The sequence below is a fragment of the Anser anser genome, assembly GCF_964211835.1.
Source record: "Anser anser genome assembly, chromosome: 3".
NCBI classification, from domain to species: Eukaryota; Metazoa; Chordata; class Aves; order Anseriformes; family Anatidae; genus Anser; species Anser anser.
This window is the reverse complement of record NC_139722.1, coordinates 114,197,948-114,223,851: the sequence shown is the minus strand read 5'-3', so window position 1 is coordinate 114,223,851 and position 25,904 is coordinate 114,197,948. Positions and strand designations below refer to the sequence as shown.

Here is a 25,904-nt window from a genome sequence, read left to right as displayed (position 1 = left end):
AGCATTGATCCAGTCTCAAATGCATTAGTTCAGGTGCTGTGAGCTCCTTGTGCAGGGTGAGAGGTTTCTTCTGTGTGTACTTTTTAGAGTGCTAGTTAAGCTGGAGAGCTTAACCATTACCACTGGCTATATAAGAATTGTAGGGAAGTCATCTTTTAGTTAAAGAGGCAACGTGGGGCATTCAGGCTGATTTTAGGAATATCATCTAGAATAAGGACTCGAACACCTTTCAGTAGGTGTTGGCTGTTCCTGTACCAGCAGTATGTGGCTGGTCAATATTGGGGAAAATGTGGGACCAGTGTTAGCATCACTTCTTGATTCAGTCTGAATCCTGCTGTAACCTTAGACTATCACTGGTTTTGTTTTTGATGTGGATTGCTTAGGATCATCTCTTGTATTTTGGGGCAGGGTCTGTAAATCCTTAATGTACAGGTTAGGACATAAGCTTATAATAAACTTCTGAATGATTTGCTTGCTTAGGGAAGATTTGCTTCATGCAGTTAGTTATCTGTTTTGCCTTATTAAATATATACAATCTACGTGAGAGCATGCTGAAATCAATTTGTGACTAAAGAAATCAAAATCCTACTTTTCTTGCATGATCTGCATTTTAACACGCAGTAGTTCATTCTAGTAAATGTCACAGAGCTTCGGAATCCACCATTAGTTGTTCTTTGGACAGGCTTTCTGCTTCTGCCCACTCTGGGTAGGTCTTGCATCCAAACTTCTTATCTTTATGTAAAAGCTTTTTAATACTGTAATTAAGGCAATTTATCTTCATAGTCACTTTATACAGGACACTGGAATTAGCCAACTCAAATCAAATGAGTTTTGTTTAATAAGCTTCAGTTGTCATTATTTGTATGATTTGAATTATCACAAATGGAACATATTTCTTTTAATGGAGGAAATCTGGGCAAAGAAAAGTGGACTTGTGCACAGTTGATTATGTTCCTACTAAAAAGCAATATTAAACAGATTCCTGTGAATGCTGTTTTCTATCCCATATGTCCATATGATAATACCTATTTGAACATAGGAGGTGTCTTTTGCTGAACTTGCTATTAGAATAGAAAAGGTTTGATTTTAATTGTAATTGTATTGTGAGTTCCTGTGATGTTTTTTGGTTAAGATAGCAGTTATTTATAATGGGAACTGGCTTGAGAATGTAGTGGAAATGCACATAAAGCAGAGATTTGAAACTGAAGGGCATTTATTGACAGGGACTAAGTCAGTTACCAGGAGTGGCCTTACTTTGCGAGCTCTGCAGGCACAGTTACCACTTAACACCCGTGGTGCTGATACTCGCTGTCGTGTGGCAGTATTGGAATATTTTGAATGCAGGTATTGGTAAATGGCTTGATGTATTGAATTAGATGATCTTTAAAGTCCTTTCCAACCCAAGCCATATGCAAATTATTTTTTTAAAGTAATTCATGTTTGAAACAATCTTGTGTGGGAGATTTTGTGTGAGAATACCTCTGTGCCTCTGAACTCCAGTGACCTGTAGCTGATGACATGCGATGCAATGCAGCATTGTTGTTCATGCTGACCTTAAAGTAGAGCTGAACAGGTGTAACTGGTAGATTTTCTTTCATCTTGATATCTGATGGTTAAGGATACCTGAAAATTCTTGCCAGGCAAGACAGATGATGTATATCCATTCCTTCTAACCCTCCAGCTGACTTACTGAAGGAAGAAAAGTCATATCGATGGGAGAGTTTGAACCTCAGCAGAAGAAGTACAGGGATGGAATACACATTTTGACTTCGTGTGTAGCAAGATGATGAACTAGATGGGATGGGTCAGTTAGTATCTCTATGCAGGCTGTTCCAACTACTAAAATGCTTTTTCCCTTGAATGTATTTTCTGTTTTCCTGTTTGACAAGTAACCGATGCCAAAGTACTTTCAGACCCTGTTTTGGGGGGAGTCTGTTCTCAGCCTTGGGTAGGGGACAGGCAGAGGATGGCAGTGGCAGGAATAAGGGAGAAGGGGGCTGCTCTCTCCTGCCCCACAAGCTGCAGCAGCAGTGATGTCTGCTTACCAGCTCAGCCTTTTTGGGTTAGGCTTGGTTCTCCTCCCTGCTCTTCCTGATCAGGTGTGCATTCTGCTTCCTTAGCAAATACGGAGATTTGATTTTAATAGTTTTTTTTCCTAACGTACACTGATACCTTTGCCTTTTGTAGGTAGGTATGTTTTGTCAAAATGCATCTGGCTGCTATATTTGTTGTCTCAGTCTTGTATTGCTGACGTTTATAAGCAGGATCATGAACTTTAACTGATCTAATTAGATCATTATTAGGATTGTCAGTTAAATTAGTGACTGATACGAAGCAAGATGACTTAACTGGTTGAGGAATTACTTTTTTAGCTTAACTAATACAGAAATCTGATGATGAAAATTATGTATTGTCCATATGTTACAGCTGTCACAAGCTAGCTAAATGCTCACTTCGTTATTGCTTGTTGTAATTAACCTGTGTCGTTGCATAAAATTCTCATACTTCAGATATGAGTTTTTTCTGTTGTTTCAGTGGTGTGGCATTTTGTTTGTTTGATGGATGACTTTTAACTCACAGTATTACATAAACGTGGTAGTCCCTGAGAGGGCTGAGAATAGAAGCTTGATTGCTGTTTTGGTAGAAGGACTGAATCCAGCTTCAAGTCCTTCTGCTTAAGAAAAAGCAAATTGCAGCTGTGAATACACAAAACTGCTTTCCACTAACATTATAAGTATTTGCTACTGGTGATTTTTAGCTGCTTAATTCTTTTGAGGTTGCTTCTACAACAAGAAACAGCTGTTGCAAATATAAGGCCTCTCCAGTAATATGTGGAAAGAATTCCATTCTCCTGAAGTTGTACTGTTAAGATGTGATTCTTTTTGTTTGATTGTAGATGGTGTATCACAATTGATCAGCATTCTTTTATGAAAATGTCTGTCTGTTGCACTGTCCGTTTCTAGAAACTTTTCATCTTGAAAAGTTTTCTGTGGAAAGTCGTTTGTTCTATTTCTGTGGAGGCTTACAGATTCTGTGTTCCCTAATGTCAAACAACTGAGAATATCCAATAATTTCAAAATGTTAACGTTCTTTAATATTTCTCCTTGTCAAGAAGAGCCTTTGTTTTGTATCTCAGCGGTTTGTGTGTGTTTGTTGAAAATAGATTTGTTTCTTGAATGGTTAACATACAGAGCTTTTTGTTTGTTTTTTTTCTTCACATTAGAAATGCTTTGTTTTCTTCATTTACATTGCTCAATGAAATGTTGGTTAGAGTAAAGATTGCAAAACTTCTGTGTATCTACAAGTGTGTACATTGGCTTGAGCCTTCTGGAATCTCCTGTTGGTCTAGCTTAATGTTTTCACGCCAATTCATTAGTTTTTCTTTTTTAATCTTTCAATGGCTGTTAGTCTCTGAACTGAAAAATACTGTTTTTGTTACTGAAAGCACATTGTTAGAATGACCAACACTTGATTTGGATATACTCTGTGTACCCAAAAGTATACACTCCGCAAGTGTACGTACAGTCAGTATGCACGTGACCACAGCTGCTGTGAAGTGCTTAAAGAGTGATAGCAGTGTTTAGTGAACCTGATCATAAATGGTTTAGATTTCACAATGCTCCAGCTTTTTCTGAGACCAAGTATTTCCTGTGTGTATTCTGTGTGTAGTTTTCACCCCTTTTTGCCCAAGTTTGGGAGTAGAGTTCCTGTGTTTTTTTACATAAATTACCTAAATCGTTTACATCCTTCTGAAAATCCCACTGCAGTTTAACTTAAACAATACCTCACGCTATTTTAAATGTGTTACTGTGAATACCACTATTTTAAGTGTTACTTTGAGCATTTTGTATGTGAGCAGGTGTTCAGGAAGATTATAGGTAATTTAGTAGAAAACAAATTTGTGCACAATCCCTGCACAAATAAAGTACATAACCCAAACTTGTCAGGACTGGAAAGGGCAGTTAATTTTCAGTAGGAAATGGAACTGTAATGACTATCTCTTAGTGCTGACTTCTTATTTCTTAGCCTGTAGGGAACAAGGAATATATCTCCCTTTAAACTTCATCTGTTTTGGAGGATGAATGAAGTCCCTTCAGAAGTTCTGCATATGGGAGATTAATAGAAAACAAAGTCATGAATCAGTAATGTGTATGTATATGATTTATTCCATGTAACGCTCCTCATCTTAAGCAGATACGACACTGATTTCAGATGTGTTAATGGAATTACTTATTTTTAATACAAACAAATGCATAGCTAAACGGCAAAAGGAAGAAAAGAGTTAAGGGAGGATGCAAGGAGCAATCCTTTAGGATAGCATGAGGGTTGTTTGGGGCTGAACAAGGCATTCAGAGCTGTGGTGAATTAGCCTGTCACAGCTGGAGAAAAATGAATACTCATTTTTTTTCCATGCCTTCAGAAACACAGTGTTGTTGCCCTGCTGCGTGGGGTGTAGGGGTATACGTAAAACTTGTGTGTGCTATCTGCCCTTTTCTGTAAGGGACCGCTGTAATTGTAAATCATGGCCGTGGCCTTTTGTTGGAATGACTCTAATTGTGTGCAAGCAGAGATTTTCCAAATGCAAAGAATACAGAGTTGTCTGAGGTTGGGAGATCTTTCACTGATGTTCAGCTGAGGTCCCATTCATTTCTCTTCCTTGCAGCCTGGCTATGACCAAAGTAATCTTTAGCAGCTGGTGTAGGGAAGCAAAAACAGAGTCACTCAAAGGACTTCCAGTTTTTCCCCGCCTCTTAAATACAGCTTGGTTAGGTAGGATGCTATATTGTGCTCTTTTCTTGCTGCAGATGTGGATAGGAGCTTGTTAAATGTCCTTTCACTGAAGGTGTTCAGGTCAAGGATAAGACCACTTCTTTTAAATGTGTGAGGATGTGACATCGTATGCTGAGGGGCAGGGCTAGCTAACCTTTCTTGGCATCTCCAGGAAACTTCCCAGCTCTGCTGGGGGAGCTGCACACAGAAAAGGGGACAGTTACTCCTCCACGGTGAGTAACCCTGTTTTCTCCTTGTTCACCTTCCCGCTGTTGTCTTATGATCTCTGTCAAAATAGGTTGATGCAGCTCTTGATCTAATCTTGAACGTGGTGCTGTTTTTTTTGGTTTTGGGGTTTTCTTTTCTATTAAAAATTTTGCTCTGCAATTGGTTCAGCGGAGCAATGCTAAAAGTTTTTTCGTTTCTGAAAAGCTGTATCTTATTACTGAAGTCCTACTTATGTAATGAGGAATATGCCCACAAAGACTTGAATAAAGTGCTCTGTGAAATGTCTGGAAGTTGAAAAAACATGGGGCAGCAATTTTCTGAAATGAAGATGCATTTGGCTTTGCACTGTGGTGAATAAGGGAATGAATTCTTTGGAGTTCTGTTTAATTGGAATTTCTGTTCTAGCAATAATTATGGGTACTCTGCTTCTAAGTTTTCTTGGCAATTTGTGTTGGATGCTGTTGCTGCAGAACAAAGCACAGTATGATTTGTACCTTGCATGAAGTATTGAAAATCTCTCTGTCAGTATTGACTGCAGTTATGAAAAACATCTTACGTTGCTTCCTTTTGTATGTCCTAAGCTAAGTTTTTCTCCGGCTCAGTGGCTGACACTTAAAATGCAGAGTACTGTTAGCATGGATCTTACTTGTGGGCCAGCCAGAAAACTTAGCTGCATCTTGAGCATAGTGTTTTCATCCTATTAGTAGCCCTGCTAAAATACGTGGTTCTGCCTGGGGAGCGATGTCATGGTGAGTGTAAGGACAGCCCCAGGCTAGCTGGTGGTTACAGGAGGCTGTGTTGGCTTGTTCTTGGTCTGTTCAGGAACCTGAAGGGTAGAGAGATCTGGGAGTGTTGTTCTTCCTTTGTTTTAAATATTAGGGATTTGGTTCAGAACTTGGCTAGCTGGCAAAGAACACCTGGGTGCGTTTTGCTGGGACTGGGAAGAAAGCACAACAATTTGTAATCTCTATAGACCACCTGAGGGAGGGAAAACTGGTCAATTACACTTGAATTTTCCTTGCTGCCTAGGGGATAGTAAAGCTGTACATGAACTTAGTTTGTGCATTTATATCAGGAAAAACTGTTTAAGGGTAAAAATACATTTAAGTGCTTAGAGAAAAATGCTGCTATGAGCTCCTTTACCTATCAACATATCCAGCATACTATACAAAAATAGTTGTTTAATGTATAACTGCCTGGGATTGTTGAATTTATCTGTTGTATTTCTTTTTTTTTAAAGTAGTAGTATTTGGGGTGGGAAGGTTCTCTCCCTCCCCACATTAATTTCAGAATTCTCCCTTTTCTTTATCTTTCCTAACTTGAAAGATCTGATCTCAGGGAAATTCCTAACAAACATTTTTCTAAGTCAATCATGTAGGTTTTTCTAAAAAAGCAAGTTTGTGAGACCACAAAAGCTTTATAAATATTTATTTGGGGCCAAAATACTGGTTTCATGTTGGACATTTTGCAAATTCTAAATAGTTCAAATGACGACTTCAGCTCTTTATGCCCAAATCAATGAAGAAAAAGACATTTCATTTGACTTTTGCTGTAGATATGACTGTTATGAGGTCTGAGAAGTCAGTTTGTTTAACTAATTTTTGGTTGCAAGACATTTAGATTGGCATCCCTTTATCTAATCGGCATGGTAATTGTAGCAATCATGCTTTAATGTGTTGATTTTTACAGAAGAAATGACCTTTTTTTTTTTTGAGTTCTGACAGAAGTTTGCAGTTGCCTGAAATCTGAGAGCTTATATTAGTGTCTGGTAGGGTGTGCTCAGATGTAGAGTCAGTTGTTTTTTCATGTGTTACTTAGCATCTGTGATAGGAGTAGATTCACATTACTTCAATTAGCTTTCTGTTTGCTCTGTTGATGCAATTTTACATGGAAATTTATTTTTCTAGAGATTTCTTGCTGATACTATTTGTTTATTACAACTGTACACTACTTCTTGTTCCTGACTTTCTTTCCAAAGCACACTGGGATATTTTTTCATTGAGAGTTTAAATTTGCCTGCAGTAATGTTTTGGGGGGAGAGAAGGCACTTCAAAAAAAAAAAAAAAAAAAAGGAGTGGAGGATATGTCTTTTAAATTCATTAGTATATGATGTCTGAATCTGTATTTTATGAATGGTTATATATAAAGCAAATTGAGAAGACCTCAAAATTGATTTAACTCTTTTAAACTAATAAGTTTGACCCAAATCCTGGAAAAAACATCACTTTATTTTGGCATGGTTATTAATAATGAACTTCATATAACAGTAAGTATCAGTCCTGTAGATAATGGGTGCTTTTTTTTAAAACTTTATAAAGAAGGGACCAAAGTCAGAAAAGCTTCAATTTAACTTGTCAGGAAAGGATTCTGCTTTAACCCTTTACCATTCAGCCACCAAATTCATCTGTATTTCCTAGCCAGAGACAGCTAGCAGCTATGCTTGTTTTGATGAGTGTGTTCATAGGTTTGACAGTGAGGAAAAATCTCTGGCTATTTAACCAAACTGGTGAAATTGTGTTAAGTGAGAAATCAAGGTTCTGGGTTCTAGGTATCCTTACGGTGTGTACTCGTCTCTGACAAGGTTTGACATGTAAGTAGGGTTAGTCAATAAATGTTAGAGAACAAGTGTACTGTTAGGAAACCCAAACCTCTTTAGTGCTACCAGCATGAATTATTAAATTGTTAAATTATTAAATTGTTAAAACGAATTAAACATCAGTAAAGTTCACATAGTCGGTGATTTTTTCCTACTGTGTAGTAATACCTGATTTGTTTTCATGCAGGGTACCAAGTCTGGTGTCTTTGGAAGAGACAAAGCTGTACACTGGTGTTGAATACGGTAAGTAGAACCAGATTTTGTTCAGAGAGGTTATAAGAGTTGTTTTGATTCTTTTTTGTTTTGCAACACACACAACAGTGAAAACTATATGTTCTTACTGAGAGCGTAATTTTGATTATTCTCTTTACACTAAAGGGTTTTTTTTTTGGGCCAACGCAGAAATTTTTGTGCATATGCCATTTCCATCTTCAGCTATGGTAAAGATACAGATATGAAACAAGTACTACAAAATTGGAGTTTTCTTGGGTTGTTCACAAAAGGAATGTTCCTATTAAGATAGTTACTAGTAGTTGGTGTAGCAGAAGAAAGCATCAGACAGTCTTCAAGCGTACTGGAAGGGCAGAAGTGGAAACTGAGTACTTGAAGACCAAAGGGTCAGTCAACTCATCTGGCCTATGTACAACACTTAATAGGCATGTTTTAGTGACAGAGGATTAGTTAAGTCTAATTCTTGAGAGTCCTAAAAATACAAAGTTTTGGAGATGAAGTAGTTTATGTTTTGTAGTCTGTCCTCAGGCTTCATCATGCGTATTCTTCACCAACTACCAAGTGAAGAAGGGAAGTTTAAAAAATGAGCTGAGGCACACAGTAACTGCTTGTCAGATGACTGAGTGTTTTTAGGTGCTTTTACGCTTTTAAAATCAGATCAGTTGATTTGCAATTAGGGAGTTTGTAGCCATATAACACGTAACAGAGAATGTGCTTTAATTGAGTGATCCTTTATAGCAATTTGACACTATTTAAAACTTTCTGAGGAATTTGCTTGCATCATTTAGCCTGGGTTTTATTTTTGTCTTTTTTTTATATTGAGAATGTCTGTTCCTCCATTCATTGAAAGGGAATAAATCCCTATTATTTTACTGGCTGAATCACTTGAAATGTAAAATCTATATTCTGTTGGCTTTCTCTTTTACCCTACTTAGTGTTCACTCAGAAATTTTCATATGGTTAATACTCTGCCTTATTCTGTGTTTAGAAATGAAACCAGCTATCAAGGCAGAGAAAGAAGGTCTTATAGTCTGTACCACAGCTTCTGAATAGTCTGCTCTGGCTTTCTACTGGTTTACTTATTTTTATATTGCTTTTTGCTTTTCTAATAAAGAATATGTTTAACTTTGTACAGATTTATCGAGAGAGAATTATCGAGAAACAATTGCAAGGGTTACAAGGAAATTGCTGCGTAAGTATAACCATTCCTTCTCTATGTACAAAGTACTGCATGTTTGTCCTTTAAGTATAACTGTAGAGATGAGAAACTTGTTTGATTTACTTTAAAAAAATTTAAATTTTTTTTATTTCTGTAAAGTGGTAGGTTAACTGTTGGACTTGGTGATCTTAGAGATCTTTTCCAACCTAAATGAATCTATAATCCTATGAAAACTGTTCATTCAGCATTTTTAAAGCTGGTTTCCAATCTGATAATATATAATTTTTCTTCCCATTGCAGGCTATATACTTGATAATTCAGAAGATGATACCAAGTCTTTATTTCTAATAATAAAGGTATGTTTATAATTAGTAGTACCTAACATATGACATAGCTTATGTTTTTCAAGATAATTCTGTCATCTTTTTATTTCCACAGATTATAAGTGATGTTTTACAGTTCCAAGGATCTCACAAGCATGAGTTTGATTCACGATGGAAAAGCTTTAATTTAGTGAAAAAATCAATGGAGAACAGGGTCAGTAATTTGTCTTTGTAAAGAAATGTGTGTATGTGGGGAAATAGTTCCTAATGCTCAGGATGACTTTTTTCGTATTTTCTTTACAGTACTAATTGGTTTTCATGATTTTGTCATCTAATTTCTTGATAAGAATATTTTTTTGCAGTGCTTCTGTACCTTTATTTGGAAACCTTATGATTAGCAGTTTTAAATTGTAGTAACCCCCCAGTTAGCATCCTTGAACCAAAATCTGAAACTCTTGATATGGTGATCTGTTCTGGTTCTTGTTTACTGAGTCATTTTTGTGACCAGAGCTTTCTTTTGCTCATGAAGGGAACTTATTTCCAGAGTAATAGGCAAATTAAAATAAGTAAATAAAAAAACTTTACTTTGGGAAAAGAATAATCAAGGGTTTGTTCAAATTTCTACATCAAATTTGCCTGTTTCTAGAAGAGAGAGAGTATCTGGGGAGAATGCAATCAGTACAGATTGCTGATATGGATATTGAAATCTAAACCCAGTTATGTATTTGCTTACAGCTTCAAGGAAAGAAGCAGCATATCAGAGCTTTGCTGATAGACAGAGTTATGTTGCAGCATGAGGTAATACTTTCACTTAAGTCTTCACCAACTACTTAGCTAGAAAAGCTTGTTGTATTGTCATTTAGTAAAAAGTGCAGTAATTCTGCACTAGTGTTTCTTTTACGTTTTTAAAGTGCAAAAATAAAAATCTGTCCTTTATTTGTTTTTAATGCAATTTAGTTGAGAACGCTAACAATGGAAGGCTGTGAATATAAAACCTCTCACCAGGAGATGATCAGAGATCTGTTGTGTTTGTCCACAAGTTCATATGGTCAGGTAAGGAACAACCCCTTTTTAAGCTGAAATATTTGGTGCTGGGATTTTTTTTAAGTGTTTCAAGTTCCATTTTCAGGACCTTTATTTTTCAGTTTATTTCCATGGCAACGTGAAACATGAAAATACTTAATTATTTCATTTCCATTAGTTGCCAATTTAGACATACCTTTAACCTTTAACTTCAAATATAGCCCCTTTGTCAAATAAATAATTTAATCGGTGGGCAGACTGCCAGTTGAGGCTACTTTTTTTTTGGACTTTATTTCCAAATTTCTAAAACAGTAATTCAACAAATGATTACGATTAAAAATATATCAGGTTGAGGTTTTTAGGTGTGATATTCCCAATATGATTAATGACACTGTATGGGATGCTAAATCTAATTTTAAGAATTAGGGTGCCACCATATCTACTTCCTAAAAATACACAAAACAAGTGTGCCTGGTGGTTACACTGTGAAATCTTAGCCCCATGGGAATGCCATGGTTATATAAATTCAGCTCCATCCACAATGTTTAAAGGCTCTTTAGAGTTCTGTCAGCTGCATCTGTTATGCTGTTTGTTGTTTGCTTTTAAAACGATCTTAAAAATGCAGTGACAGGTTTTGGCAATACAAAGAACTTTCTTTAACCTTGTGGCTATTCTCAAATAAATGTTAGAAATGAGAAGAAGTATGTTTTTAGAAGAAGCGGTGACTAAGGATGAGGGGAAGCATATTATTTAAAACCTTCTACAAATGTGTTTCTACACACAAATTAATTGCATAAACTCTGTGCATAAGTTAAGCAATACCATTTTTACCCATTTCTTTTGTATTGTATATATTTTTGGTTCAGAAGATTTCCTAGTAATGTCAGTCTTCCCACAGGTCAGAAGTAAAGCTCAGCAAGCATTCTTCACAGCTCTGGGAACATACAATTTCTGTTGCAGAGATATCATTCCCTTGGTTTTGGAGTTCTTGCGTCCAGACCGGCAAGATGTCACTCAACAGCAATTTAAAGTATTGTCACATTAACTTTGGTTCATGTCTTTGAAAGTGTATTTACAGAAGAATTTTTAATGATCGAAGCACGGTTTGCTTGTTTATCAGCATGACTCTTAGATTTTCATGGCATATAGTTTATGCATGACTAATACGAGGAATATTTTGGATGAAATGAGTTGTCAAGAGAAACTTTGTGTTTATGTATGTTCCTCATTTCACTGCCTGTTCAGGTATTACAGAAGTGTATGTTAACACCTCTTTTTCATGGAAGTTGAGAGAAGTTGAGAAGCTATAGTCCAAAGCAGTAAGACTCATTAAGCAGTTCAGTCAGCTGTAACAGTATAAATGAGTAACTTGAACTGGACATAATGCTGATGACCTAAAAATGTTTTAGTAAAATCAGATGGGTTTTATTGTTAAGCAGTAGGTAATTGTTGATGTTGTCAGGCCTGGAAATGATGCTGATCAATCAGGAGGCAATCTATACATCCATGTGTTCCCTTTCTGGCCAAGAAAGCATCATGCTCCCTTCCTTGTCCTCCCTGTCATGTTCAGGAGTTGATTGTATCATGTCTGGTAGTTATCCGCATCTTGTTCCATGGCATAACTTCAGGTCTGGGCCTGGTCATCAGCCTCGTGATTTACCTGCAGCCCTGACATTTTTGACACAACCAAACGCAGGTTTGGTTTTGGAACATAAGTTCACAGCAAAAACAGGTGTGATACTTAATCATTGAGTAGTTCATTCCAAAATGTAATTCAAAAGTCATCCATTTTGTGGATAAATTAATTGGCAGGATTTCTAATTTGTTTAAAACAAAACAGTTCTTTAGCATAAAAAGGATTGTACGAAAAATCTTCAAAACTCTTCGGCAATACTGCTGCATAGCTGTATACAGTATATTTTAATTATTTGGGAACACTGAAGATGAATCTCTTCTGTGTGGGTGCACGCTTATGTATATATCATATGAACAGTGCATGTTACCCTTTTTAAAAACTACATTTTTCATTTTATAGGGTGCCTTATACTGTCTTCTTGGAAATCACAGTGGAGTATGTTTGGCAAATCTTCATGATTGGGACTGCATTGCACAGACGTGGCCAGCGATTGTTTCTTCTGGGCTTAGCCAAGCTATGTCCCTGGAAAAACCATCCATAGTTCGACTCTTTGATGACCTAGCAGAAAAAATCCATAGGCAGTATGAAACAATTGGATTGGATTTTGCGGTAAGTGTCAGATGGCTCGGAGTTAATGGTGGGTGCATCTGATTGCATCAGTGTTCGAAACTCATTTATGTTGTTTGAGTTAGGGTTCCAATGCTGATCCCATTCTGATTTCTGTTACGGAAGAATGCAGGCCTTGCTTTCAACACTGAAATAATAATAGCTTCCTGTAATATTGTTGGAATTTGTAATTTTCTGTTCATCTTCCTTGTGGAAAGGAACTTGTCTTCTAGTGTTAAGTAGCATGCTTCTTGCTAATCAGGTGTGAAGGTGTGTGTTGGTAGAGCTATGTGGTCAAATTAACATTATCAGTATTTGCAGCTGTTGTCCCACAGTACTCTTTGCACAACTGTGTCATGCCTAATTAGCGTGATAAATGTTATATTTAAGAATGAGTGCCAATTAATAAACATCTTTAGAAACAATTTATAAAAATGCTTTAATGAGATATTATAGTTTGTCTTTTGTTTTAAAATAGAATAAAACACATATTTAGAGAAACAATTCTGATGTGCGAGCGTAAAAGCAGTCTTCCCTACTCCAAGGACTTGCATGTGTGGACAGGAAATTATGCACTCTTCAAATGATTCAGAACCCTCCTTATTTCAAAGCAGAAGCAAACAAACATACATAAAATTTCTCAGTTGCTGCTCACTCCAATCTCTGCATTTTTTGTCAATAGGTTCCGGACAAATGCATTGAGATAGCTGTTATGCTGCAAAGATCAGAACATCCAAGTTCAAATTTCACAGCCCTTTGCTCAGAGGAAATTCAGTTAGGAATTCAGCGACAGAAAGAAAAAAATGCTGAGGCCTTGCGGTAAGTTAAACCTCCCTTAGCACCAGTTTCCACTGCCTCAAATGCTTACTGTGCATTAAACATAATAATCCAAAATTGCTAAACTAAATCTTAAACTAGACAAATTGACAATGTCCAAGAATTGTTGTGGTGCATTGGTCCTGTGGTGTTGCGGTCCTGACTTGTCAGCCACTCTCCTCTACACCCATATTTCCTTCCTTCCTTCTCTTCCTTCCCTGTCCTATCAGTTGGTGCTGTTTGCTGCATTGCATTCAGCCACCTTTTGCTGATGAACTGTTGTTCTACTTTTACGTGGTTCTTTCAGCAGCATCTAGTTGATGATTGTATTTTTTTTAAATACCCAGAAACTATGAAAATTTGGTCAACATGCTGTTGGACTGTGTGGAACAAAGAAATCTGTAAGTGTCCCAGTGCATGAAGCATTTTTGTTTTTTAATGGGGGGGGGGGGGGGGTGTGGGTTGGAGGTGGCTACATGAATAAATACCAATTGCATCAAAAAGTGCAGGTTGCATGACCAGAATTGAATAATATTTTCTCACCCTGATGGTAGTTTGTACAAAAGCAATTTGTCGGTAGGAATCTTGCGTAAGGTGTATTGTGGCTAGCTTGGAAAGTTTTTGTGAAAGTTCCTGCAAGAATTGGATTGCTGGAGATCCTTGTGCATTTGCACATGCATAATACTGACATCAAATAGCTTTCAATTCCAAGTATATTTGTGTTTAAAAAAATTAAAAAGAATATCATTATAAGTTAATAATTACGTAAATGGTGCTGGTTAGGTCTTGGCAGTTCAACTGGGTGTAAGTTTGATTCCACTTGCTTGATTCCACAGCATTTTGGAGGCTTCCTAAAATGCCAGTTATGCTCATTGACTATAGTGATGTCAGAACATTGCTTATGACAGTCTGAATATATATTTACATAATTGTAATCTGTATAATCATGTCTGTGCATGTAAAACTCTGTTATGTATCGTCTGTTTTATTTTTTAGTCCCTGGAAGTTCGAGCACATAAGTATTGGTTTTCTGTCTCTGCTCCTGAGGGATGATAGGATACTGCCTGTCCGTGCCGTAAGATTTTTTGTGCAGTGTCTCAACCATGATGCAATTGTAGTTCGTAAGGTAAAAACAACATAACTACATCCTTTTGTTTTGCAACTTAATGGGTTTTAGATGTTTGTTACTCAGCCATGATAAAGTACAAAAATTGGGGTGTACATTCCTCCCTATCTCCCAGCTGTGTATGTGTATAAAAGTTCCTAATCTAAGAATGTGACAGTTTTGGGAGTGCTGTAACTATGATAAATGATGTAAAGTCTGTAAACTGTGAAAACATGAAACATTTCATTCTTATTTATTGTAGGATGTTTTCTGCAAGTATGTATTTTTCTATGTGCAGCTTATTACTTGAAGGGAGTCCGGCTGTGTTTGTACCTTTCTTTCTGCTTGTCTCCTCAGTGAGGCTTGAAAGTAATGGCCACATCGTTTTTCTCCAAAATATAAGGGGGGAGATAGATTTTTGTGGTATACAAAGGTCATGCTTAATTCATGTCCTGTATCCCCTGAAATGACTAAAATTACTGCTTTATGGGAAGTATCAGCCACTGGGATGGTGAAGCTTGATGTAACCTTTATTGGCTTTTTAGGGCACTGAGTAGCTGGCTTAAAATGTGTCTATGATGAGATGATGTAAAGGTATGGAATGGATACATTAATGCCTGGTTCTTTATTTAGGTGGCCATCTCGGCTGTGGCTGGTATTCTTAAGCAGCTTAAGAGGACACACAAAAAAGTGCCCATATGCCCCTATGAAATAAGTAAGTTTTATTCAAAATAAGAAATGCTTTACTAACTTTTTTATTGTTTAAAAGAATCATATTTTTCTGGTGAAATTAAACACAGAATCACAAGCTTTTCATTTCCCTCTGGTTATTAATGTCTTAACCAAACAAAATAGGTAATATTAATTAACTTAGTTTTTTTAAACAGTGTTGTACCTGGAATTTTATATTAAGCTGTTATTTTTGGTGAGATAAAACTTCAGAGGTATGGTTATAGTCATCCTCCTTTCAGAAAGCTTTCAGAAAGCCTTGTAATTTGTGCGAATAACTTATATGCCTTTTTATTCTTTTTCCATTGTTTCTATTATTTCATTTCTATTTATTTATTCATCATTTCTATGGCACCTTTGCATAAATTAATAAAGTCATCTTCTATTTCTGTCAGTGTTACTTTTAATCTCACAGAGCAAATATCTGTACATGTTTGATGGGGAAAAGGCTCTGAGCAGTGACATAAAAGCTCTTAGAATAGTATAATAGAAGTAAGTTGCGGCATTTGCTGGAACTGTCAGTGAACAAGTTTGATGAAATAGTAATTCCTCTTTAACCAGGTGGAAACCCTAAGCCTTCCAGTATTCAGGCTGGTGACAGGCTGGATAACCAGTGGCTGCACTATGACAGTCGGAGTTTACCAAAGACCAAGGAAGCCTGGGAGTCATGTTGTTTTGTGGAGAAGACACACTGGGGTTATTATACCTGGCCTCAGTGAGTACCATTAATAAATGTACATTAAAATAGAATTGTAAAAGCAAGGGGAAAAAAAGTGAGATGTAATGTGTGTTTTGTTTGTTTTTTTTAACTGGGAAAAAAAAAAAAAAATTTTGTTCTTCTTGCTTGCTTTACCACCTTTGATTTTTTTTTTTAAGTTTCTACTTGTTTCTCTTTAGGTTTTGCGGATACTTTAGGCACTTATGCCTATTAACCTTATTCCATTAAAACTATATGCTGATTTTAAATGAAGCATGCGTGTTTGCAAATTGTGTGATCACAAAATATGCGTGGTAGTCTTATCACTAATAATTCTGGATTACTTGCTATAGCAGTACTTTCGTAATGGTAGGCTTGATTTTTTGTTGTAAATTTTCTTGCAAGTTTTGCTTTGTTGTAGCTGATAAATCCAGTTTAATATAGAGAACAAAAAAATATAAGCTTTATTCTACTTTTCTTTTGAAACATTTTAACTTTTTTTTTTTTTTACATTTAGAACTATGACAATTTATGCTCCAGTTGAGCAGCAACCAAAGCTTGGGAGAAAAAGAGATGAGTTGACAGAGGTATGGGTTTTAGTGAGTTTCATTTGTGTGTTGCTTTAATACTTTGTTTTTTAATAATGTCCACAGGTTAGGGTACAGAGATCAAGTTCCCTACTCTATCTTAATCTAAGTATCATCTGTAATTTGGAGAGTGCATACATAAAATGTGTGGAAACACTTTTTCTGCTTGGTTGCAGAGATGGAGATTGAACTCAACTACTGTGTCATGGTTGTCTGGTTATAATCTTGTTTTTAACAAACCATAAGTGATGATAATTCTGAAGCCTAGATCCCCCAAAGAGCCTCTAAATAGTATTTTTCTTCTTAATTTTCATACTTAACTGTGTTAGCATACAAGAAGAAATGATTATTTTTATAAATGTCAGTGATCATGGAATAACTGTTAACGATAGCTTTTTTGTTCACTTTCAAATCTTCACCAGAGTTTGTAACAAAGGTAATTAAGGACTAAGCTACTATTTTGTAGGTTTTTTTTCTAGTGAAAGGAAGGATGATCTGAAGTCATTAAAGGGAATAAAAATCAAGTGGCATGTACAGCGTTACTTAATATCCCCTCTGAAATGAGGGTTAAAAATGGATAATCCCGGGATGATTTTTGTCAGCAGTAAAATGAAACGTGGAAATTGAAAAGATTGGGATATCACTCTGGCAATCAAGCACTGCAAAGTTAATCCTTTTTCTTTTTTTCTTTTACAGGCAGAACAAATTATATATGATCATTTTTCTGATCCCAAGTTTGTCGAGCAGTTAATAAAATTTCTGTCTTTAGAAGACAGGAAAGGAAAAGACAAATTTAATCCTCGCAGATTTTGCCTTTTCAAGGTAAGTGGAGTTCAATAACTAAATTGCTTCCTTTTTGTAGATAATTATCTGAGTGTGGAAAAGCCACAGTTCTGGGCTTGTCTCTCACAGTTGAGAAATACTGATTTAAATGTATGTTGCTATGATTAATCCCATTAATCCTTTCTTCTGATTAACTACTTATGGAAACAGAATAATATAGAAGTCTGTAGGTGCTTGTATGTAATTCTGTTAGAAAAGCAATGTAATTTCACTTTCTGTATATTGAAATCTGAAGTGCTTCACAATCATACATTCTTCTAAAGAAGATTTAGACTGATAATGACTGAAGACCCTTTCACATCTTGTTTTACAGGGCCTTTTCAGAAACTTTGACGATGCCTTCTTGCCAGTTCTTCAGCCCCATTTGGAACGCCTTGTGTCAGACTCCCATGAAAGCACCCAGAGATGTGTTGCTGAAATTATAGCTGGCTTAATAAGAGGTTCTAAACACTGGACATTTGAGAAGGTGCTGAAGTAGTGTCTTTGAGTAGTCCTGAAAGTTAAGGAATAAGTTGGAATTATTAAACATGTTAAACCTATGAAGTTGAGGGCTTCTGATGTCTCACCAAAGTCCAAGAAAGGACTAGAAGACGTTGCAATACTTAATGCTTCATTGCCAAAACTTGAGTGCAGTTCATAGCTCAGTGTAGTGTCTGTATACTGCTAGGTGATAGTAAAATGCTACAGGGTATAATAAAGAAGTTTGCTATTGAGTAAGTAGCAAAGCTGACCTGGTTTGGCATAAGTCTGCTTATGTTCACCTCAGACAATGACATCTTTATTTAGCCCAGACCTAGCTGTCTAGATTACTTTAAAATGCATTTTTGTAATTAAAAGTAATTCTAGGAGAACTGGATTTTTAATTAAGAAAAAAGAAAAAAATAAAGTCCTTTGGATGTGCAAGACTGCTCTCCTACCAAAAGTAAAGTGTGTGCAGTCTCTGTGTTTGTATTGAAATTACTGGGAATATGTTGCATATGGAGTCCACAGTATTTCAAAACACCTCGCAAACAGAATTAAAATGATTCCTGAGATCTTAACTCTTGTACTGGTTCCCTTTTACAAACATTATAGAATAGCTGCTTCTAGAAATGATGTTCTTTCCATGTTTTGAGAAGATAGAAGGAATTGGGTTCACACAGGTTAGGCAGCCATTTTGTCCTTAAATAGACAAATCTTGTCTTTTGCCTTTTTGCTGAGCAGGTGGAAAAACTTTGGAAGCTTCTCTGTCCATTACTTCGAACAGCTTTATCCAACATTACAGTGGAAACATACAATGATTGGGGCACATGCATAGCAACCTCCTGTGTAAGTAGTACGTTTTTAGTCTTGTAAAGATATATCCAGATGATATAGCTTTTTATACAGATAATGTGTAAATAAGAGCTTTAGAAGTGTTTGGATATATTTTATCAGCTAAAGCTGAGAGCTGTAAATACAGTATAAAACTACCACTCATCTAAAATCTTACAGCTTTTGAGGAAACTTTGCTTTCTTCTGCCCTTTGCAGACAGTTAAATGTAACATTTCAGAAAGGAAATAAAGCCTTAATTTTCTTTCTAAGTATTTTAGAGGAGCTGTATAAGGATAATGCTCTTAAAGTGTGTGCTTACTGTGTGTTTATCACTGATCACTTTTTTTTTCAAATTACATTTACTTTCTTGAAAGGTTATGCTGTGAAAAATTAGTCTCTAGGTATCTTCTAATGTAAACTAAAATGTCTACACACTGTGGTGGGCTGGGATTTGTGGGGTCTGAGAAGGAGGGTAAATGATAGGCCACAAATATCTTGGATCAGTACTTCTTTGAAGTCACTCAGCAAAATTTTGCATAACTTGTCAGCCAGAACCCTGACAAATAATTAGCAAAATTCCTGTGTCAAACATGATTATTCAAATATGTCAAAAAAATGAGCTAAATTGTTTTTCTGTTCCAAATCGCTATTTACCAAAGAGTTTAAAGCATGTTTTCATTTGTAGTTTCACTGTACTTTCTGCATACTGAGCTTCACTCTGAAAAAATTTTGCACTTGCTTGGTAGAGTAAGCCCAAAATATGCCAAGAAAATCTGTCAAAACTTTGCTTGTTTATACATTATACAAATCCCTGGTTTGTTTTATATCTCTGAAACCTGTTTATTTTTTAGGAGAGCAGAGATCCTAGGAAACTGCACTGGTTATTTGAATTGCTGTTGGAATCTCCATTGAGTGGTGAAGGAGGATCATTTGTAGATGCATGGTAAAATTTTAACTCTTCTGTTGTGGCTGAAGGAAATAAGAGCATGGATAAAATACACTGAGACTGTATTGTGCCAGATGGTTTGTAGAGGCAGGAAGCAAAAATACTCCTTTTCAGTCAGTTTGCCTATCCAATGGCAGTTCCTTCATTAATTTTTTTTTGTGCCCTTAAATCTAGTTAATAGAATGCTGAAGGTTTGGAACTAACATAGCAGCAGTACTGTTCTTTAATTCTGCAGTGTTTACTGGTCTTTGCATGAAGCTCATTCAAAGATGCTTTTATGCATTGATGCATTCAACATTTAAAACAAGGCTGGGGCGGGGGGACAACGAGAGAAGGGAGGAACAACTTGGTATGATTACAGATGTATTGTTCCTATTTCTAGCCGGCTTTATGTACTGCAAGGTGGCCTTGCACAGCAAGAATGGAGAGTACCAGAGCTGTTGCACAGACTGCTGAAGTACTTGGAACCTAAACTCACACAGGTTTACAAAAATGTCCGAGAGAGAATAGGAAGGTCAGTGTTCTCTTCTGCAGTTCTTGCTTTATTTATTTCTTCTGTTCATAGTATTTGGGTAACTGAGTAACTTAATAGCTACAGTGAAGCGGTGACTTATCTCTGTGTGAATTCTGCTATATAAAAATCACCTAAGTTACTGTTAACAGACTTGCTTCAGAAACTTAAGATGGCTTCTCCATTTTTACTTCATGTATATGGTTTATTATTTTTATGTATGAGATCTCTAAAGCTCTTAGAAACAAATTTACTTTGCTCAGGGCCTAATTAATTAGCTAACTAATTAATTAGCCATAACTATACAGGGAATTCGTTAAAGAGCATTTTAATGACTTAAGAGCTGTTTGCACATCTGTTTGGGGGAGGGACAGTTGTGGTTCAGTGACTATTTAGCCATGCTTGACTCACATATCTACAAAGAGAATGTGTGGAATATATGCTTTTTTTACATAACTTTGAGTGAAGATAAGAGGAATTTGATTTTTGATATCTAGTACTTACAAGATCAACAAATTGATTTCTCTGAACCATAGTTGTGCTAAGCATGTTGTTTCTTTGCTTTATTTTAGTGTGTTGACCTACATTTTCATGATAGATGTTTCCTTGCCAAATACTGCTGCAACTAAGTCTCCTCGTGTCCATGAATTTACCACCCGAATACTTGAAAATCTTAAACCCCTCATGGAAGCAGATGAAGAAATTCAAAATCATGTTATGGAAGAGAATGGAGTTGGAGAACAAGATGAGAGAACTCAGGGCATTAAACTCTTGAAAACGAGTGAGTTACCCCCCATTTATAAACCTCATTAAGTATGTTAGGATACGATGATTAAGGACTGCAAATCATATAGTTTCAATACAGAATTGCGCTTCACAGATCTGTGCTGCAACAAGGAGATACCTGTTTCAGGTTTGAGGTTTATAATGTCAACTTTAGAAGGTCCAATGTAACTGCTAGCGCGGGTCCACTAATGTAGCCACTCCTAGGCTACTCTAGCAATGAATTAGATGTATAATTTGTTGGGGGATTGTTATTATTTTTTACCTTCTTATTCAGTGATCAGCTCTCTTTGTTAAAATAGTTCTGAAATGGTTGATGGCAAGTGCAGGACGGTCCTTCTCTACAGCTGTCACGGAGCAACTCCAGCTTTTACCCTTGTTTTTCAAGGTATCCACTTTAATTGCTGCTATATTAGTCATGTTTGAAAACGTGATGTTACATATGAAGTTATAAGGCACTTGGTCAAAAAGAAAAACAATATCAGCAATGGAAAACATGCATATTGATGAGGCCCCAGCTATTTTTTTATGCTAATGTACACTTACAGCTGGTAATTTAACCTGCTAAATGGTTTCCTGAAAATAACGAGTTGTAGATGAATGGTCCTGTATGTTTGTAATCTGGGGTGGAGGGGTGGGAATGGAACATGTTGAATTAATGAATGAATGAATGTTTCTGTTCTAATACTTCTTTAGTATTTTTTTTCCTTTTGTTCCATGATTGAGCAATTCTTTCTAGATGGTGGCACCTCTAATCCTTTGTATTCTTTCGTGAAGTTGGGTCATTCAGTGTTGTATATCTGAAATAATGCATATTTGCATGTCTTTGCTTTGTATAAACATCAGTCAATTATCCAACAATAACATGTTACCACAAACTGAAGTTTACTTGCACAAAAAGGAACTTGAAATACTAATAAAGATTTCAATTTTGGACCTACGTCTGAAATACTAAATGAATTGGATCTCACACCAGAAGAATTGCTCTGGGGAACAAAATGCGTAATGGCACCCATTTAGTCCTGAAGAGCTTCATGCTAGCCAGACAATTTGGATAATACATGGTGCAGTACAGAAATGCTTAACTCTATCAGGTAGACTCTTTCTGAAGTGAACAGGGATCTCAATTCTGTTCACTTATTTTCAAGAGGTTACTGCTGAGAATATTTTAACATTATATTGATTCATTTTTTTCCTAGATAACCTAGGAAAATTTCCTATCATTGTCCTTCCAAGAGACTAAACTTTTTCCAGGATTCAGTTGTTAGCAATGCTTTATTACTGACGTTAGCTTTTTCTTTTTTTCTTCCACATCTTTGATCTTGTTCTACAGATTGCACCAGTAGAAAATGACAATAGCTATGATGAGCTCAAAAGAGATGCAAAGATGTGTTTATCATTAATGTCTCAGGGTTTGCTGTATCCTCAGCAAGTGCCTTTGGTACTTCAGGTGCTAAAACAAGTAAGTCTGGTCAAAACAGCTCAAAGCTTCAGGCTTTCTGATGCGTTGTGCAGTAGCTTTGTTATTTTGTTTGTTTGATCTAACCATTATTATTATAAATGAATGTTTAAATAAAAAATGTATGCTTTGGAAATTAAGAGTGCACGAAACAAAAAATGTCTGAAAGAGGAAGGTTACCTTAATTTCAACTCTTCCCAAAAGCTTTTTTAAAAATATTGTTAGCTTTGTCTCCTACTTGGTCTTCTTCACATTCTTGTTTCTTTTAATATTTATTATATATTTTTTACTTGTAGACGGCAAGAAGCAATTCTTGGCATGCTAGGTATACCATATTAACCTACCTCCAGACCATGGTGTTCTACAATCTCTTTATCTTTCTCAACAACGAAGAAGCAGTGAATGACATTAGATGGCTGGTTATAAAACTCCTGGAAGATGAACAGCTTGAAGTAAGTAATATCTTTTACGAATACAAGTAATGTCTTTCGCAAATACAAATTCTGTACAAATACACAGAAGCGAAGGCTTGTATTAAGTGACATGAGTTTATGTATGTTTGATCATGTTCAAGCTCAGCGAAGAATCTTCAGCGTTAACCTACCATCTGCTCCATTTCCCCTGCACCGTTTGCAATGCTTTTTGTTTTTTTTTGGTATGGTATTTATTTATTGGTGGTGGTTATTTGTATTTGCACTGTTAGCAAATATCAATGAAATCCTTCTTTGGGATGTTTCAGTGCTTTTTTTCTTTCTAGAAGAAGGCAAAAATTGTGGAGTGTGATACACCTCTGCCAAAATAAAAGTCCTGCTTTAGTTCTTCCTGAAGCTACATTTAAAGCAGCAGTTCTACCTGAGATGTGAAGCTTACTTTTGTGAACAGGGAATTGAAAATAATTTGAATATATGAGTTAAAACTTATGGCTGAAAAGGTTTGACATTACAATCTTTATAAGTACATGTAAATACTTAGAGAACAGCACTTAGACTGCTTACCAACCGTGCCAGTACTAGTCTTCATATGACCTCTCGTGATTCGTGTCACTATTTGTTTTAATGATCTGGAAAGCAAAAGCTGGCAGTCCTAGCTAAGTTGTTGCACATACCGGTCAGAACACTTACCTCATGATCTCATATAATTTAGAAAAATACCTTTTACTCACTTTAATATACTCTATTTAATTATTTTTAATGTAGAAAAGTATTCCTCTGTACTGCAGAGATGCAAATCAAAAACTTACCTGTGTTCATAACCACTTAGGATCATGATGTTACCATGGAAGCTTTCACATTTCTCTGAAAAAAAAATCTGGCCTGTTCTTGAAAATAATTGGCAAGGTGCAGTATGTTGCAGAGTATTATTTATTTATTTATTTATTGTTAAATGCTGGATTTTTAAGATGAGTACCATTTCAGTAGGACTCCCTGCTTTAAGTAGTGTTTGGTATCTTTACCCTGTGGAACTGAGATTTTTTGCTCTCGGTTTTCAAGACTTTTTTTTGCTTATTTTGATAAAAGGTGCCTGACCTAATCATCCTGCCCACCTTGTTTTTTGTTTTAATATACAGTTTACACTTTTAATATTGCTAGTATTTTTCGTTTGTTTTTTCCTTGTTGCTGTTTTGTAAAATGATTGCAAAGACTTTCACAAATGACAATCTCAGATGTCTACGGTGAACGTGAAATAGCAGTGTGACAGCAATGCATAGTGAACATGGGTGATAGGACAGTCTGGCTTCTGTCAAGTACAAATTCCATGCATCCAGCTTTAAGCATATGTGTCGAGGATTAAAGGGTGCTGTACTTAAATGGAATTATAGGAAATTCTACTTTGGAAGGTCAACGGACTTGGCTGGACTGCTATGGCTGTAGGCACTAATGTGACCCTGCTGCTAGTAAAGGGAAAGAGAAGGCAGTCCAGAAAATTGTCTCTGTGTACAGCAGTATAACCAGTGCTGAATGTCATGTCTAATTTTCATGCAGTCAGTGCAGATGGAGGGAGCAGCAGGAATGATTTGCTGTTGGGAAGCATGTTTTGCAGTAAATTGTTCTACGTACTCAGAAGTAGAGAAGTGAAAGTGACTGTGTTCAATCTCAGGTTATAAGTTTCAAGTGATAACTAAGTTAATCTGAAAGCATACATTTTTTTACAATTTTATCAGCCAGAATTCAATTTTTAAAAATATGAAACCATATGAAACACCTACCCAGATAGCTTCCTAGATCAATATACTATATACATAGTACCTACGTGTCTTGAAGAATTTTCCATATTACACTGCAATATTACAGTAACTGGAGTATTTTCTTTTTTGTGTAAATTGTCCCTTGCAAATACTACACGTAAGTTTTGCTTGTGCTGTTGAATGGTGTTTGCCTTGTTACTTTTTGCTTTGATACTGTGATAGTTTTGTAGACCTTGGTCAGTCAGTTCTGAATAGCACCTACCAAAAAAAAAAAACAAAAAACCATGCTTGGATGCTTGGTTGGAAGTGTGTTCTTCTGCTGCTCCTTTTAGGTTTTTGCATTCTATAAATCATGTGAGTATGATGATCTGTAAATTATTTAGTGTCAGATGTGGTGATTGATTAGCTTCTTAATGTCATTTTAAAGGCTTTGCTTCTAGGTATTCCTTGCAGCAAAGCATTCCTTTTATTTAGATTATTAATTTATAAATGAAAACAGTTCTAATACAGCGAATAATGATGTAAACAAGTACAATTCACTGGGGAGCTTGCTCACTTTACAGCCAAGCTTCTTCCTGTTCTGCATTTTGCATTAGCACATCATGTTTCATTTAATAGCTTGGCTCTTCAGAGACTCACAAATTGCTGATAAGCAATTCTGGCACATTTTCTCTTCATATTTCTTTATGCTGTTAACAAAGTAGATTATGTTTGAATAATATGTTGTAGAAATTTAAGTGAAATGAAGTGAAGTCTCAAGAGCTTATTGTTAACTTACTATGTTTAATTATTGTAGCACTAGCAGCTAAACTCACTGCTTTGTGGAAGTCCAGAACACTATGTTCAAGGATATAATTTATTATAATCTGCTACATTGGATTCAGAGTGTTGGTGGGTGTTTGTACTCCACATAGACAAATGTTCTGTTTACAGTTGGTGGTAACAGTATGTACTCACCAGTAAATCTGTCAACTGCTGTCAGTGTTTCAAGCTGATTTGGATTTCGAGTTAGTAAATGTTCTTGTCAGCCTGCAATTTATTTTAATTTGGAAGAGAGTTCCTAAGGAAATCCAAACTAAATATGGTCTTACACTTCTATAACTTTATGCTCTGTGGGGGTTTTGAATAGATGAGGTGAATTAGTAAGACTGATGGGGTTATACTTGCTAGCAAGTGATTGGGTTTTAGTTGTCTGTACTTGTAATCCACTAGCAGTGCATAGTAGCTATTTTATAAGGAATGGGAAAGCAAATCTATTTTGAATGAATTGGCAATTAGATGAAAATTGAGTTTAGTCTCGTTTGTTTGGGTTTCCATGTTAAAAAGGAATATTTTTTCCTGTGATTCCATTTTTATTCCAGTAGTTTAAAAAACAAA

General features: G+C 36.0%; 1 protein-coding gene across 4 annotated transcripts in view; it reads left to right on the top strand.

Moving 5' to 3' along the window:
- PSME4 (proteasome activator subunit 4) overlaps positions 1-25,904 on the top strand; it is a 77,362-nt gene that overhangs the window by 46,010 nt on the left and 5,448 nt on the right. For all 4 annotated transcript variants that reach the window (XM_083832348.1, XM_083832347.1, XM_083832345.1 and 1 more), the window contains 23 exons: positions 7,782-7,837; positions 8,961-9,017; positions 9,285-9,340; positions 9,423-9,521; positions 10,043-10,105; positions 10,265-10,360; positions 11,229-11,360; positions 12,366-12,575; positions 13,255-13,391; positions 13,736-13,789; positions 14,385-14,514; positions 15,127-15,208; positions 15,784-15,937; positions 16,437-16,506; positions 17,203-17,328; positions 17,663-17,815; positions 18,553-18,657; positions 19,495-19,586; positions 19,972-20,103; positions 20,673-20,881; positions 21,186-21,271; positions 22,217-22,345; positions 22,639-22,794. In XM_083832348.1, the coding sequence (XP_083688474.1) occupies positions 7,782-7,837; positions 8,961-9,017; positions 9,285-9,340; positions 9,423-9,521; positions 10,043-10,105; positions 10,265-10,360; positions 11,229-11,360; positions 12,366-12,575; positions 13,255-13,391; positions 13,736-13,789; positions 14,385-14,514; positions 15,127-15,208; positions 15,784-15,937; positions 16,437-16,506; positions 17,203-17,328; positions 17,663-17,815; positions 18,553-18,657; positions 19,495-19,586; positions 19,972-20,103; positions 20,673-20,881; positions 21,186-21,271; positions 22,217-22,345; positions 22,639-22,794 (2,584 nt within the window). The remainder of the gene's footprint in view (positions 1-7,781; positions 7,838-8,960; positions 9,018-9,284; positions 9,341-9,422; positions 9,522-10,042; positions 10,106-10,264; positions 10,361-11,228; positions 11,361-12,365; positions 12,576-13,254; positions 13,392-13,735; positions 13,790-14,384; positions 14,515-15,126; positions 15,209-15,783; positions 15,938-16,436; positions 16,507-17,202; positions 17,329-17,662; positions 17,816-18,552; positions 18,658-19,494; positions 19,587-19,971; positions 20,104-20,672; positions 20,882-21,185; positions 21,272-22,216; positions 22,346-22,638; positions 22,795-25,904) is intronic.